At 37.5% G+C, this 16750-nt stretch overlaps 1 protein-coding gene across 2 annotated transcripts; it reads left to right on the top strand.

Moving 5' to 3' along the window:
- The first annotated feature begins 766 nt into the window (after nt 1-766).
- On the top strand, nt 767-16481 carry LOC141759069 (mortality factor 4-like protein 1). Of its 2 annotated transcripts, XM_074620993.1 has the most exons (12): nt 768-954; nt 2327-2373; nt 2497-2564; nt 2709-2795; nt 3450-3530; nt 3677-3702; nt 4406-4494; nt 6931-7032; nt 7988-8076; nt 10245-10417; nt 12919-13003; nt 15932-16481. In XM_074620993.1, the coding sequence occupies exons 1-12, from the start codon at nt 915-917 to the stop codon at nt 16014-16016; spliced, it is 972 nt and encodes a 323-aa protein (XP_074477094.1). In that variant the 5' UTR covers nt 768-914; the 3' UTR covers nt 16017-16481. The 2 variants fall into 2 exon arrangements, with proteins under 2 accessions (XP_074477103.1, XP_074477094.1); XM_074621002.1 differs by lacking the exons at nt 12919-13003; nt 15932-16481 and adding an exon at nt 12350-12409 and having other exon boundaries at nt 767-954.
- The last annotated feature ends 269 nt before the right edge of the window (nt 16482-16750 follow it).

The raw sequence follows: 16750 nt of genomic DNA on the forward strand, positions 1-16750 counted from the left end.
AACGTTATCGTCTCCGACCGGGTGCCAGTGTCTCCCCTGTTCAGTCCGGCTGCGGTCGGGAGGCTGAAGCAGGAAAAGCCAACACTAGGATCAGCATTGATTCATGGAGAGACCTTCGTCTGGTCAGCTAACATTACTGCCAAGCAGGTGAAATATAGAGTGATATTGTAGTTTTAGCTGACGTGTGTCACCTCACTGTTTTAATAATAATAATAATAATATCTTGGATTTATATAGCGCCTTTCATGAAACCCAAGGACGCTTAACAAAGACATAAATAAATACAACAAATGTAACAGTAGCTAGAGGCCATAGGCCTTGGTGAAGAGGTGGGTTTTGAGGAGTCTTTTGAAGGTGTCCGTTCATGTCTATGTAGAGCGAGCAAGCGCCAGTAACAGGACGCTGACTTTCGTTGACTTAACGGCCACAGGTGTCGCTGTTAACAAGCATTTCTGATTCTTACAAACAGTCCCTTTAAAAAGCTGAAATTCTGACTTTTTTCTTTAAAAAAATGTTTTCAAACTAGTTAGCAATTAATTGAATAGTTACCAACTAGCTAAGCGATTAATCGTTGCTCTGAAATACAATTTGAGTAAATGGAAATAAAATAAAAATAACAATGAACTATAATTTTATGTTTGAAATTCAAATTATATTGGAGATAAAAAAAAAGCTAAGTGTGTAAGCTCTTTGGTTTGATTTGTTTTTTCCTAGTTTTCCTGAGGAGCGCCTGAACGCAGCACGGTCTCCATGGTGGTCATGTGACGCGGCAGCGGCAGCAGGCGGGTCATTCTCAGCTTCTCCTTCTGCTTTCAGCACCAATGTCGGAGGTGTTTGTGTTTGTGCCTGGAAGAAATGGACTCTGGCGATGCACGAATTTGATCATTCAGAGATCCGATCAGTTGAGTCTGTGAATGGCGCCAAAACAGGACCCTAAACCTAAATTTCAAGAAGGTTTGTACCGTTTTATGGAGACATAAACACGGATGATGATGAAGGGGGCGGGTTTGTTGTTGTTGATGCTGCTGCTGCTCTAGCTCCACAATACTGCTCTCCAGGGAGGCAGGGAGACACACACAGCCTTTATTACTGTCTATACATGAGGGGAATTCATTTAATAAACACCCACAATGACACATATTAAAGCTTATCACCTTAAACTGAAGCTAAATGTGTGAAACAGACCTTAACGCCATGCTAACAGCTAGCTAGCTTGTTATTGATGCTATGTGTGAGCTAGCTAAACCTCCACTGACACACAATGAAACCATGTCAGTCCACATTATATCAGCTCAACATCTATCTGAGGAGCTTCATGGTAGTGTAAGGTTTACAAGTTAATTCATATATTTGAGTTAAAGGTTCAATATTATGTGAGATTTTCATGTTTGTTTATTATAAAGCAGGCTTAAGTCCTATATAAATACTGTGAAAGTATCTAAACACTCAATCCACAGGGAAATACACACAGCCCGTATTCAGAAACTCTGCATTTGAAACAAGCTGTCAGGATTTCTGCCCATTCGTGATGTCACAAATATACAATATTTAGACCCTTTAAGCAGTTTTAAATGTAAACATTCTAAATGTGTCCCAGTTTATTTCCTGTTGCAGTGTATGTGAATGTCATCAGCTGACAGGAGGTACACATGGACCCAAGCTGTTGCCTAGAAACGCAATTCCGTCGCAATTCTGTCAAAATTCGCTAAAACGGAGCGTTTCAGACAGAAGGTAAATACAGGCATATTCAGGCTGACAGTATGAGGAAAATAAAAGTTTTTTTTTAACATTACAGCATGTAAACATGTTCTAGTAGAAACACAAAATACAAGTATGAACCTGAAAATGAGCATAATATGGGACCTTTAAGTTACTAAAAATATATTTACAATGTTTACACAGTTTAATTATTTACATATTTATGTTTACAATATTATTTACATATGGACATGTTCAACTATTTAAGGCAGCATCTTTGGAATAGTTATAATAATAATATCTTGAATCTGCCTGTGAGTATCTTCCTGACATTTACCTTATAGTCCAGGTGCTTCTGGCCTCTGATTGGTTAGTTCTATGACAGGTGAGTTAGGAACAAGGAGTTGCTGTTGTTGTTTTGAAACTGACTAAATTGGAAGAACAGTAAAGTGGCTGCTTAAAAAGTTATCCGTCTCCATCCTGCATGTTTATTCTCCTAAAGAGTGATCCACCACCACACAACGAACCCTCATGTTACAGTAGTCTAATGAGTCATTTCACTTGAATATATTGTAGTAATATGTTTTTTCCCTCCTCTGTCCTCTCATGTGTTCTCCTCTCCTCGCAGGTGAAAGAGTCCTGTGCTTTCATGGGCCATTGCTCTATGAGGCAAAGGTTTGTTTCAACACTAACTGTGAGGCTATATGTGTTTCATTAGTTGATTATTAACTACAAAAACAAATGTGAGCCAACGATTAACGCAGACCTGTGTGTGTGTGTTTCCTTGTTTTTTAACAGTGTGTAAAGATCAACATAAAGGATAAACTGATTAAATACTTCATTCATTACAGCGGATGGAACAAAAAGTGAGCATCTTGGTTTGGATATGTATAATTTGATTTTCTTGCATACCTCAGATCCCCATGCTGTGAGTGAAATCAGTTTGTATTTTCCACTGTGATGGTGTTGAAGGTGAAGGTTTGAGGATTGTGTTTTTTTTCTCTTTGCAGCTGGGATGAATGGGTTCCTGAAAGCAGAGTTCTCAAATATGTGGACAGCAACCTTGCGAAACAAAAAGAGCTTCAAAAGGCCAATCAGTAAGTTTCCCTTTTTGTGCACACAGACGGTAAAGATGATAGAGAAGTATTTTTTGTAGGGCTGTCCTCGAAATTCTTAGTTGACTAATGCTCATATGATTTTTTGTTCAGAACGCGTTGTTCTGTCGACTAATCGATTAGTTGATTTAATCGACTGTAAAACGGAGAACCTCCACAAAGAATCGCACAAAAGCACCACTTGAAATCTTGTGTTTACCAGAGATGTGCAGAATAAAACAGATCTGCACACCCAATAGCTTATTATGCTGTAAGGTTTCTCCCATCCTATCGGACACTGGATGTGCGTGTCTTACAATGTCTTATTTTACCAGAGATGTGCTCATAGGTTTCTTGGAAGTCATTCAGCATGTAAAAAACATAAAAAATGACTAATCGACTAAAGAAATCTTATTCGACTGAGACCAAAATGGCTGATTAGTCGACTAAGAGGGGGCACCCCTCATTTTTTGTGAGACATCTGTTTCTGTGTAAAAAATAAATAACTTCCTGATATTGAATCCTTTGTCATTTTTTGCCAAATAGCTTCAACATTAACAAAAGTGTAACATAAGTTGCGCTTTGTCAATTAAATCAGTAAAAAAAACATTTTAAGTGGATTTATTTTGTGATCCTCACTAATGTCTTCTTCCCCAGGGACCATTATGTTGAGGGAAAGATGAGGGGTTTAGCACCAAGCAAGAAGATTGCTGCTGTGCAGCAGAAAAATGTTGATCTGTAAGTATCCACCTTGTTTTCCCACCTCTAATAATTCAAAATATTGTAAACACTTTACAGCCTGACAATATATATTGAATGGAGTAACGTACAGGTACATGTGTAATATCATATTGTCACTTATACCTTTTTTTTTTACTTTCTAGGAAAGTGAAAAAGGCAAAGCAGAAGAGTAAGTAAAACGTTTCTGCATCACATGTTAGTGGCAGCTTTAACTCAAGTCAATTTTGTTTATATTAATCTAAAATCACAAATTTACCTCAAAGGACAGTTTGGGTCAGTAACATTAAAATATTACATTGAAATGTTCATGCGCCAGTTTTAAGATGTCCCATCAGTTTATATTTAGATGATGTTTGTACTTTGTTTTTTCTGGCAGTGCAGACTATGAACTTCTCTCTGATAATGGTATTATCCATATCAGAGAGACATGTAATTATTGGCTTTTTTGTATGTGGTGATATCTGGTATTACATTTATAAATTCATCACTTTAAAGTGTGTTAAGGGTATTTTCAGAGAAACCACTTTTCCTATCTAGGCTTTTATTTAACATGTGCTACATACTGTAACGTAGTGCGGAGGTACACGAAATCTGTGGAAATCCCCAGGAAAAAAGGACACTTAGGAGTTCCTCGTAGTAGATAAAATGGGCTGAAGTGCTGCATTATTACAGTACATGTCCTACAGACTACATAACAAGTTGTTGTTTACCCATCCATTATGCCTAAAAGCACTGTCCTATTTTTTGTAACTAGTTATGGATCTGTTCAGTACAAGAAGAGGCTTTGACTTTGACAACCTGCCAGGCTTTTTTTTTTTTATCAAAACCTTCACATCATTTCTAAGCTGTAATGGGTGTCTTCTTGTTTTTAGCCCCGGGGCCGGGTGAAGGCACCAGCAGCGGAGAAACGCCGCAGGGACCGCGGAAGAAGAGGGCTCGGGTTGATCCCACTGTGGAGAGTGTATGTATCATCAGTTATTAGGAACCCTGTTGACACTCATGAAAACATACCTGTCTGATTATATAGCTTGAACAGTTCATAGCATTTTGTTTATGTGCAAAGCTGGGAAAATGTACTAGCTTTCTTTTAGGGAGCCATTTTGATCATGAGGCTTCCGTATTTATTTATACAGTTTAAAGTTACAGGGACCGTGCACATTGATAAACATTTCTGTGAATGTGCCAGTTTTAGCCTCTTGGCTAATTTTCAACTTCAGTCCCTGAGTAGGTATCATGGCAAAAGACTAGGGCTGTCAATCGATTCATATATTTAATCGTGATTAATCGTAAATTAATCACACATTTTTATCTGTTCAAAATGTATCTTAAAGGGAGATTTGTCACGTATTTAATACTCTAATCAACATGGGAGAGGACAAATATGCTGCTTTATGCTAATGTATATATATATTTATTATTTGAAATCAGTTAACAACACAAAACAATGACAAATATTGTCCAGAAACCCTCACAGGTACTGCATTTAGCATAAAACATATGCTAAAATCATAACATGGAAAACTCAACCCCAACAGACAACAACAGCTGTCAGTGTGTCAGTGTGCTGACTTGACTATGACTTGCCCCAAACTGCATGTGATTATCATAAAGTGGGCATGTCTGTAAAGGGGAGACTCTTTGCAGAGCACTTGATTGTCTTTTAAATGTGATGCTGCAACATAGACATTAGGTGTGAGATTATCTGTACAGTCATAGATTGAAACCACAACTGATTATTTGACCCACGAGATGCTTTTATGAAACTGCAGGCTGAGCTTCATTTAAGTGTGTAGAGTGGGGAATTATTGAGATGTTAAGGTAAAAATGCCATTTAAAATTGAAATATGAAGTGTAGAGCTCTAAAACGATATCCACGTTCTTTCTCATTTCATCTGGCTCACAAAGTTGCTTGAGGAGTCGCAGTAGGTGATTGCTGGGACTCTTATTTCTTTATTGTTTACCCACAGGTGAGATAAATGGTTAAGTTTGCCTCAGACAGCAATAAATATCAGAAAGCGTTGGTACCATGCAGACAGCAGTAGAAGTAATCGTGGCCTGAATACCAACCAGGGTGTCAACAAAAGATTACGACACAGTACTTTTCATTCATTAAAGACCTGAACTTTTGAGGGTCAAGGCTGATTCCGGCCACAGAACTGCCTTATCCTCTTCTATTGGACACGCTGGCAGTTTCCAGCAACAGGAAAAAAGTGTCGGTATACCTGGATATTATCGTTGAGAATAAAACACAACAACTTATTTATACAGATTTAATTTGCATTCACTAATATGCACCTGTATTACTTCAAAATCCAAGGTCTTGATGTAATTCAATTATTTTAAAAGAAATGTGGGTAACACTTTATAACCATCATTTATAATTTTTTTAATTGATAGTTAATTAAACTTAGTTAATAGTTATTTTCCTGTTGACAAACAATAAAATGATAATAACGTTTATTCATTATTAGTAATGCTGTAATTTCTGTTATTCAGCAGTTTATTGTTGCACACATTATGACATTTTATATACTATATATATATAAGCATTTGTTAATGATTAAGATTTTATTTATAAACCTTTAAGAAATTGTTTGTAAACCATCTATAAACATTATTTGGATGGCTATTATAAAGTTGTAACTGGTGATTATAATACCTTGTTAAATGGTTAACAAATATGTTGTAAATCATCTATAAACATTATTTAGATAGATATTCAATACTTTGTATTATATTATATTTCTGGTCCATCTATGTAACACAATGATTTCTTAAAGGTTTACAAATCATTTGGTAATTATTAACAAATACTTAATATCGTATAAAAATTATATAATGTGTGCAACAATAAAATGTTAATAAATTTTTTACTAATGTAATCAGAATGTAATTGTTATTATCAGCTATGATACAATATATAATGTATACAGTAATTATTTCATATGATACAAATTAATGATTAAACAATATTACTAAATATTAGTAAACAAAATTAATTATCATTTCATTGTTTGTTAAGAGTAAAATAATCATTTTTAAAATGTATAAATGATGGTTATTATAAAGTGTTACCGAAATGTAAATATAAAGGAAATATATTAAGATGTCAATATAAAAAAAATTAAACATATACCTCCATTTAAAAAAAAAAGAAATAGCAATAAGAACTGTGAAGTGTCAATCTGTACTATTACCAGCACTTTCACCTCTCTTTAATTTCACCCACAGAAAACAGGTACAATAGTTGTGGTTTTAAAGCTTTGCAGTTTTATATGTTTGTGGTTATGTCTTTGTGAGAGAAATGTTCTGTACTGAACCTTGAACACTGTTGAGGAGAAGGAGAAACGTTGCTGCTCCCAAACACCCATTGAAATAATCAACCATGTGTGTCCAGGAGGAGATGTTCACCAACCGCGTGGAGGTGAAGGTGAAGATCCCCGAAGAGCTGAAACCCTGGCTGGTGGACGACTGGGACCTCATCACTCGACAGAAACAGGTGGAGAAAAAACACTCAAACCATAAAAAAGTCAATGTGTTTGTTGTAGATTTACTTCAGCTATGATGAGCTGTGGAGGTTAGAAGGTTTGCTCCATTGTAAAGAAAATGTCTATAAATTCAAACAGACATCCTGCTTTTAAACTCCACCTGTGGTATATTGAATGATGGAAATTCCTAATTAACAACAATTTTTATAGTTAATGATCTTGGAATGAACCAGGGAGTGAAAACTAATACATTTTTGTAATGTTTTTTGTCATAATATAGACCAAGTAAACATCATTTAAAGACATTTTCAAGAAATCATTTTTGGGGTGCATTTTAGGGTGCGTTTCCATAAAGCAACACAGTACCATAATGGTTAGGAAAAAAGAGTTATTGTTTACAACTTTAATAAATTTACATTTACAATACTCATGGAAAATATTCAATCATCTCACAAGTTTAAAATGCATGCCATTTGAAATTGAAAAACATAAAAAATTGACTCTTTTCATAAGTCTGTTTGTCTGAACGTTACCCTCAGACAACATTGTACCATTGTGGAACAGCCGGTAGGAATGAATGCATTAAAGAGTGTAATCATATTTCAGCAAAATATCCATCAACAATCTATCAAACCAAACGATCATAACCCTTTTCAAAACAAGATAGTGAGTCACATTTCAATGTTTAATCATTTGTGTTACATTTAAATCTTCTCAAAATGCAGATTGATTCCTTATTCCTTCCTCAGATCTGTTGTTGAGATGACATTGACTCGTTAATAGGTGGTAGAGTGTCAAGCTGTACATGAAAGCTGATCTGTACAATGTAACACTGACAGGAAATGTCACAATTCATTTGAGGATGATATGTGGAGGCAATTATGCTTGAAATAACCTTCAAAGAGAGGAAGACAGTGATATTGTGTCAATGTTTCTGACTAAATGAAGGTTTTCTGTTGCTTACAGTTATTTCATCTGCCTGCTAAGAAGAATGTAGAGACGGTGTTGGAGGACTATGCAAACTATAAGAAATCAAAAGGAAACTCGGATAATAAGTAAGAATAAACTCCCTGACTTTCTTCAAATCATGTGAGAATAGAGAAACGTCAGTATCCTGTGATAATCTGTTATCATCACTGCAGGTGTCCGCCTCATCATGCCACCTGTCACACAATGTTCATGCATGGGAAACTTTGGTATTTTTCAACCTGGACTGTGTTTTCCTATTTGAAATTTGTCCAGTATTGTGCGAGAGCGCTGTAACCGGCAGAACGAGACTTCTCCTTGAGCGAGATTTAGTTAGACACAATAACAAACAGACCGGATCAAACTAAAGGTAGAGGAAATTTCTCTGTAGGGTCCTTTTCATAATGTTGTCAGACACATATTATAACAAACTGAGCCTGTCAGTGGCAAAAACAAACACAGATGTACATAGACGGTGCAGAATTGCCCGATAGGGTCAAAAAGTGTTGTCCCCGTTAGTCACTTAGGCACAAAAACATGGGTCCAGGTTGTAAAGACCGAAGTTTCCCATTAAAGCTGCAGTTGGTAACTTGTATAGAAATAACTTTTTTTTACTACTATCCTGACAGTAGTACATGAGACAGATAATCTGTGAAAAAATCAGGTTCCTCTTCCTCATTTTAGTGCTCCTAATGGCATTTGCAAGATTCCATCGCGCCCGAAGGAAAACTACCAATCAGAGCAGAGAATTCTGGCTGGGGGCTCGACTGTTTTCATCATGGCGGTCGTGTTACAAACTTCCACTAAAGAGAGGCATAGACACCTGATTTTTTTTCACAGATTATCTGTCTCATGTACTACTGTCAGGATAAAGTGACAGTTTGAGCAAATATGACAAAAAAAAGTTATTTTTATAAAAGTTACCAACTGCAGCTTTAACTTCCTTTAATGGAATGACATTTTTGACACAATCTTGTGCAATTTACCCAGCATGGTGCCACTTCTGCACATTATGTACCGCTGCCTCAGCCATGAATGGACATCTTGTTGAATTTGGAAGTTCTTTTCCATGTTTTAGCCCATTTACAGCAAATTATACATGCTGCTGGCATTTTCCTAAATATGTGACATTTTTGTAGATGTATTTTTCTTGTGTTCTAGACCACCATTTGATTTTATTCTTTTCAGTAGGTTATGAAAACTTGCTTTAAATACAAAAGCATGCACTGTAAGCATGCATGCAATGCAATGCAATGTAATGCAGTCGGAAAGAGACAGATTTTAAGATGTTAGCTAGACTGGTGCGTTCCAACCGTTCTCCTCCCAACTCGTCACATACTGACGCTTTGTCAGACCCCTCGGCGTCACTTTTCAGTTGCTTGTAAACACATGCTTGATTAAAAAAAATACTTGCTTAGGTTTAGGAAAAAACAGGGTTGGGCTTAAAATTACTACGTTTGTACAGTGAAAATGTGACTTGACGTTGTGAACACGGGACACGAACGAACAGCTGGTTGTAAAGTGAAAGTGAAACTTATCGCCATGGACACGAACAGCGGCCTCCTGGATGAAAGCCTTGTGATTGTTGGACCCACCCGCCCTGTGTGTCTCTTTCACTCTTTAAACTGTGTCACCACAGTCGCTCCCGTTGCGCACTTTCTCTGGGCATTAACTGTTGCCGCGGATTGGTTTACATTGTCGTTCATGGTAAGCCTGGTACGTCTCATACCGACGCTAAAGGGTGCCTTATGCGGTGGTATCTAACACCGACAGCTGTGACAAAGCGCCGGTATTTGACACCCTGGGAATGAGAACAGGCTGTGCTGTGCGTTCATATGCTCTCTTACAAACCAGAAAAATGATTTCCATTCTTGTCTTGACTCATTTTCATAGACTTTTTAAGGGGGTAAAAGCAATTAAATTCACATTGTTTTTTTCTTCACAGCATCCTTGATTACTTATTGGTTTTGTTGTTCATCATAGTTTGTGACAGAGACTCAAGTTCCACATTTCTAAATTTCCTTCCTAGCAGGTGACTGGCCGACTTTCAACTGTTCAACCTGCATCACAGCACAACAAAAACCCAACGTTGACACAAATAAACCCAAGCATGATGCTAGCTTTGATTGATTTCCTATTTCAAGAAAGTTTTGGAAAACTGTGCAAGTTATGGCTCCTTAGAGCTGCAATCTCTGTCGTCTCCATGGAAACTCTCTCCAGAAAAATATATGACTTCTTTTTTCTTCCCTCCTCTTAGGGAGTATGCTGTAAACGAAGTGGTAGCGGGGATTCGGGAGTACTTCAACGTCATGCTGGGCACTCAGCTGCTTTACAAGTTTGAGAGGCCGCAGTACGCCGAGATCCTGGCTGAGCACCCAGACATGCCCATGTCTCAGGTGTACGGAGCTCCGCACTTGCTGCGCCTATTTGGTAGGGACCCTGGACACACCGTAACACACACATATGTACAGTACATTAGACACCGCTACATGCAGCTCACACACACAGGCAGTGAATCACTGCTGTGAACTTAGTGACTTAATGGATTGTTTTTTTTAGTGCCTATCTGTGCTATTGTAAGTGCTTTCAAATGATTTAATTGGTTTCTTAGAACATAAGTTTCATACAGGTAAAGTGGCCGTGGGAGTGAATTAAATGTTCTTGTATGTGAATTGTTTTCCACGGAAGCTTGAACACCGTGAGCCACTTGTTAAAAGACTCACCTTGCTTTCTTTGCAAGTAAGAAAGGCTTATGAAATTATGGGAAACTGACTTCATATTTTCTAATATTTTGTCCAAGGCTAAATATGGGTTTTGTCAAAGATAAGTCCCACTGCCTAAGTAGCTAATTAATCCTGGTTCCCTTTACAAAAAACCCACTTGTTAGCAACTGCCTTTTTTAAGACACATAAATGCTTCAAAATTCACGAGTGGGACATAACAAAACTTTAAAATCTCTTAAGTTTGTTAAACACAGACCTTATTTTAGGCATCTAAATAAAAAACCATTGACTTCCAGACGAGGGAACCGAAAGTGCTAAAAGGCTAACTCATTTCTGAGATTTAGGACTTGTTCCTGTAGCACTCTATGCACTACAACAACTTAGTTGTATGGCTGCACTGTATAGTAAGCAGCGTAAATAACAGTTATTTGTGCTATTTTCTGTGTAGAAACAAGATACCCCACAATGATAATCAGGTCAGCTAGTTAGTGTGTCTGTGACATTTCTTTCTGATATTAACATTTAGATGAAATTATTGATAATTGCATTTTACTGAGATGATATTGAACATCGCACACTAAGATAAGACTGCCGGGTTCGTTAGGTGACTCATCTCATTTGATTACTGATGTTAATGAACACTTCTGACTTCACAAATGCACAACAGTCAAGCATAATATAACAGCCAGCCAAAGGTCATTTGAGCTTAAATTTAAAAAAAAATGTTAACAATGATGTCCTAATAGTGGGGCAGTTATGTGAGAATAAAGCTGATCTGGGGTTCTCACCAAATACAGCATGAAGTATATTAAAAACATGACCAATCAGTGAATTCTCCAGATTACGCTAACGATTAAACAAATGAGTCGTTCTAACAATGCTTGTGTGTCGGTCAGTTGAGCTGATCACCACCTGCACTCTGGATTTAAAAATGTATTTCTCATATTGACATTAGACTGAACTTTGGAAACACTTATGAGGAACAGAGTATCCTCCTCATTCAGTGTTTAATGTTCTTTGACACTTGATTAGATTTAACAATTTCGACTTGCATATACAAAACTTCCAAATAGGCTTGATTACAATGACTGCTCTTTATGACTTCTGTGCATGAAGTGACAAATGCTATCATAGTGGCTGACGTCAAATTTGCACTAACTAGGGTTGAGCAATTTTACAGTTTATACTCTGAAAATAGTGATTTCTCATCTGGTAGAGATTTTACTCTATGGTTGCATTTTGCACGTACAGCAATGTTTTAAATCATTGAGGACTGCTCTGTGGTAATATAAACAAGATTTGTGCACCAGTGTGAATAAGAAGCTTGATTTGTCAGGTATTTTATTTACTGGATTAGCCAAGATCTATATGTAGTTTATCAATGGAATCCCCAGAAAATCTATGATATAATGATACATGTTGCTATTGCAATATAAAAATACAGAATATATGGTTCATATTGCCCACCCTGAATACTGTTTTTTATGTCAACATTTGTGTTTAAAGCTAGGGTTGGTAATCATCTTCAGCGACATTTTTTGTTATATTTGTTGAAATTCAAATTCAATAAATCAATTGCTCTGACAAAAAAAGAAAAAAAAATCTGTTTGTAATAAACCCGTCCAATCATTTCATTCAGGCCGAATGAAATGAGCTACCTGCCTGTCTACCTACCTACGCACACTCTACCAGTGCTCTCATTGCATAGCTGTGAGTACCAACAATAGCCATGTTAATTGTTCACATGCATAATGATAATACTGGAGGAGTGGCTTTGGAGGGAGGCCTGAAGGGACAGGCTGTCCCTGAATGGACTTTTGGAGCCAGTACTGCTAGTTATTTTCATTGGAAAAGAGTTGGCAACACTGGACTGAGTTTTTCAGTTGGATAATTTTTTTAATCTAGCGTACTCTTGCTAGTTTCTTAACATTACCGGCCCTAGCTTTAAAGCAAAAACACTTTTATCCACAAAACAGCAGATTTACAGTGTTAGGATGGCAGTAATATCAGCTGTGTCATCTGGAAAACTGCAATTCTGGATATATCAGCTATACATACGAGTATGACGTGTTATTCACTATCATTTTTATAAAACATTTTTACATTCACACAGTATTAAAAAAAAAAAAAAATCAGTCCTGAATCTCCTTCAGCCTGCAGTCTCTTCCTGCGTTGTTCCTCACATAAGTTGTTGTCGTCCCCTGACAGTTCGTATTGGAGCCATGCTGGCCTACACTCCACTGGACGAGAAGAGTCTGGCTTTGCTGCTCACTTACCTCCAAGATTTCCTCAAGTAAGATTTAACTCCCACCACACAACCACAGACTCCATGTCATGTTTGGAAATGTCACATTAGTACAGCCAGGCTTGTTGCAAACCCTCAAAACATGAAATCAATTTTCTGCTCTGGCAAATATTTTGCTGAAGACTGAAGGACACTCAGCAGCATTTTATGATGGACAGATCTTTAACGTTTAGGTATTTTTAATTTAAAATGGTTTCACAGATGATTCATGTTGGATTTTTTCTTTTTAGTATGTCAAATCTAAATAAAATAAAAAGTCCAAACAGAATTGCAGACAGACTTTTACTGACTGAAGGAAATGAGATTCTCAAGCAGTTGAATTGTGACACAACACGACCTTTAGGAAAGTTTTTAAATCACTCAGGTTAATTACCTGGAGTGTTAAAAATATTTTTTTTTCATATGGAACTGAAGTTTTTTCAGCGGAAGCATCAGACTAGTGAACTGATTGATGGTGAACACATTTCTTCAATAATTATACTTCTCTGTATGCCAGCATGACTTTACTCTCTGACCAGTTTCACTCATACTGTTAATTAACCAGAGACGCCACATTAGCTGTAGAAACGACAGGATGATCATTTGTAGAGGTCTGTGTTAATTCCGTCTGATTATCAGGCCAGAAAACCGGTGACTTGTCAAGGGCTCCCTCCTGTAGTCCATTAATCATTTTTTATGCTTTTTCATGCTTTTTCATGCTGAACGACTTATTTCAAAGAAACTTGTGAGCCCATTTCTGGTAGACACAAGATTTAAAGTGGTGCTTTTGTGTGATTCTTTGTGGAGAAACTGAGTTTTACAAACCCAGTCTCCCTCCCAACTCGTCAAATAGCGCTGCTTGGGCATTTTCCCTCTGCGTTGAATACCGACGTGCAGATACACTCTTTTAGCGACTGTATGCGACGCGCCAGGCTTTCAACTAACTCAAATTTAAACCCACCCGCTATTAGCCCATTATCAGACGCTCAGAGCAACGGATGTAGTTTTAACAGCGTGAGAGTCTGATAAGGGCTGGCGGAAGGGGTGGTGGACGGGTCAAACAAACACAGGACTTTCACCCAGGAGGCCACTGTTTGTGGCCTCCTGGGTGAAACCGAAATAAACATTTACTTATTTTGTCACATCAGCTGTAAGCAGGGTTGGAAATAAGCGCCAGCTACCAGCCAAATGCTGATAAAATATGCAAGTGGCTGCTAGATTTGCTTCACTCACCAGCCAAAAAATCAATGGTAATCTATTGAGTGGCTGGTAGTTTTGGGAATCCACCAGCCACAATGGCAGGTGGACAATAAAGTTCATTTCCAACACTGGTCGTTAGTCATGCCAGTCATGTAAGTCGTTAGTCCAGTCAACGTCAACCACGATCATTTCCTAACCCTAACTAAGTGGTTGTGTTGCCTAAACCTAACTTTCTGTTAAAACTGAGGTTTATTTTGAAAAGTGACTATGCATGTAACGAGCGTATACACGCCGTCCCTGACACGAACAAAACTGACGCTAGGGGTACCTGGAGCGTCATAGTTCAAAGCTTAGGGCCACTGACCAGAGCGTCTGTATTTGACAAGTTGGGAAGAGTGTTAGTCGACTAAGAATTTCTTTGGTTGAGGACAGCCCTAGACTTATCATGTCACAGACATATAAAGCGCTGCAGGGATGATGTATTTTTATAGCCCAACCAGGAAGTTAGCATCGCCCTGGTTCCCTCAACAAATAGCCAATGGGATTATTCCGTTTGGATTATTGCAGAAAATAAACTCTGTTGCAAACACACGTTTATGATACTTACACGTTTTGTTCAGCAAGATAATCTCCACAAATGAACACAACTTTTATGATTCTTGAAGTGTGAATGAAATCGGCAGAAGTAAAAGCTAACGTTAGGCTGCAAACACCACGGTCACGTGAGAATACATAAGGCTGTAAAAGAGGACGAATCCGCATGATAACATTTAGTCTCGTTTAGCCACTTGTTAGCAACCACCTTTATTAAGACACGTAAAAGCTTCAAAATTTACGAGTGGGATATTTATTGACGTATTTTATATTGTAGAAAAAAAACGTAAAAACTCTTCAGCTTGTGTTAGACACAGACCTTATTTCAGGTATCTAACAAAAATCCCATTAAAAAAAAAAACATTGATTTCCAGACGAAGGAACCCGAAGTGCTAAAATACTGACTCATTTGTGGGTTATAGTCTCATTCCTGCAGCACTCTATTAGCTTTATTCATGTTTATAAAACACTGGTGAAGGTTGTCTGGTTAAAACGTCTAGGGACAAACTGGTGACTAAATACATTGGAAAAAAATGGTAATTGTTGTGGTTTTTTTTTATGTATTCTATTGAGCTGTCTGGCGTTTTCTGAGTTCCTATAGAAATTGTACATTTATTAAGTTAACACTCAAAGTTTAGCCTTGAAATATAAATATGTCCCTCCTCCCCCACCTGGCCACAGTATAGTCATTTCATTTCATGGTTTTCTACAGGTTTGTTATTCCATATAAAACTAAAAGAAATATTTAATGATATTCTTTTGAAGCAGGCTGTGTATCTTATTATCTGTCTGCTCTCTATCTGTCTGATTCTGGATGTCCTGTGAAGAGCTTATCTCTTCACATCTTATGTTTATCCAGACAAACCGTATTTAATGCACAACTGGACAAGACTCCTGTTGGGACTCTAATTTAACAGGACAGAGGGTCGAGTGATAATTTTCCGTTCTTTTTAATGCCTGTTGTGCAAATCCCCTCTGGAGGCAGACGGCCTCGCTATCTAAAAATCGTTTTGTGTATTTTAGATATCTCTTGGTAATTGAATAGCGAGCTGGGCATGACGACCGCTGAGGGACAAATGTTGTTTCAGCCATAACCATTTCTGTCCCACTCCACAATGACAATCAATTTGACATTTCCTTCAGGTACCTGGTGAAGAATTCGTCCACCCTCTTGAGTGCCACTGATTACGAGGTCGCGCCCCCAGAGTACCACCGTAAGGCTGTGTGAGAGCACTCAGCACACAGCGCTCCTATTGAGGCACCTCTCCCACACCACATGTAAAATAACCATCACTTCTCTTTAGAGTGCAGACTCGGATGAGATTTTCCCCTTGAACTGATACGCTTCCTCCACAAAGGTCTCAGGAGCTTGTCACACTTAAGAAGTAAAAAAAATAATAATTTTAGCTGAATCTCCTCTTTTCTCTCACTTCTTTGAAAAGACACGAGAAAAAAAAAAGTATTTTCTGTCGACAAGTTACTGTTTCCACAAGCAGCTCTTTGGTGTTTTTGTGCAGTCCACCTGATAGATATTTGTTGCTGTTGCATGTACGTATTTATTAGTGTCCCCTTTGCCACACAAGGTGCAATTAAATGCACATGGCCAGCACTCAGCAGTTGATGTTTTTGTATCTGTAACTTGTGCATTTGTATCAATTTGTAAAAAAAAAAAAATGTTTCTACACAATCTCTACATGGTTTACTGTGGTTTTTTTCTTAGATAATATCTTGTAATTTATTTGGCGTCATCACTGTTCTTTCAAGATGCATTTTACAAAAGTATCAAAAATAATGGAGGAAAGTCTCACAGTAGCATCAGACATCAAAGACTTCATACTCATGCACATGTTCAGTTCATAAAAACTATACAATAGTGCAAGTGCCACATGACGCAGCAGTAATCAGGACAATTTTCAATATTGATGTTGGAATTGTAAAAAAAAAATCCGAAATGCCTACAAC

Source organism: Sebastes fasciatus, chromosome 2, assembly GCF_043250625.1.
Source record: "Sebastes fasciatus isolate fSebFas1 chromosome 2, fSebFas1.pri, whole genome shotgun sequence".
NCBI classification, from domain to species: domain Eukaryota; kingdom Metazoa; phylum Chordata; class Actinopteri; order Perciformes; family Sebastidae; genus Sebastes; species Sebastes fasciatus.

Bases quoted from the DNA above. Each gene is read 5' to 3' on its own strand.
- LOC141759069 (XM_074620993.1), top strand. From the start codon at position 915: ATGGCGCCAAAACAGGACCCTAAACCTAAATTTCAAGAAG. The intron at 2,374-2,496 runs GTTTGTTTCAAC...GTTTTTTAACAG, and splicing joins CATTGCTCTATGAGGCAAAG to TGTGTAAAGATCAACATAAA. The intron at 3,531-3,676 runs GTAAGTATCCAC...TTTACTTTCTAG, and splicing joins CAGCAGAAAAATGTTGATCT to GAAAGTGAAAAAGGCAAAGC.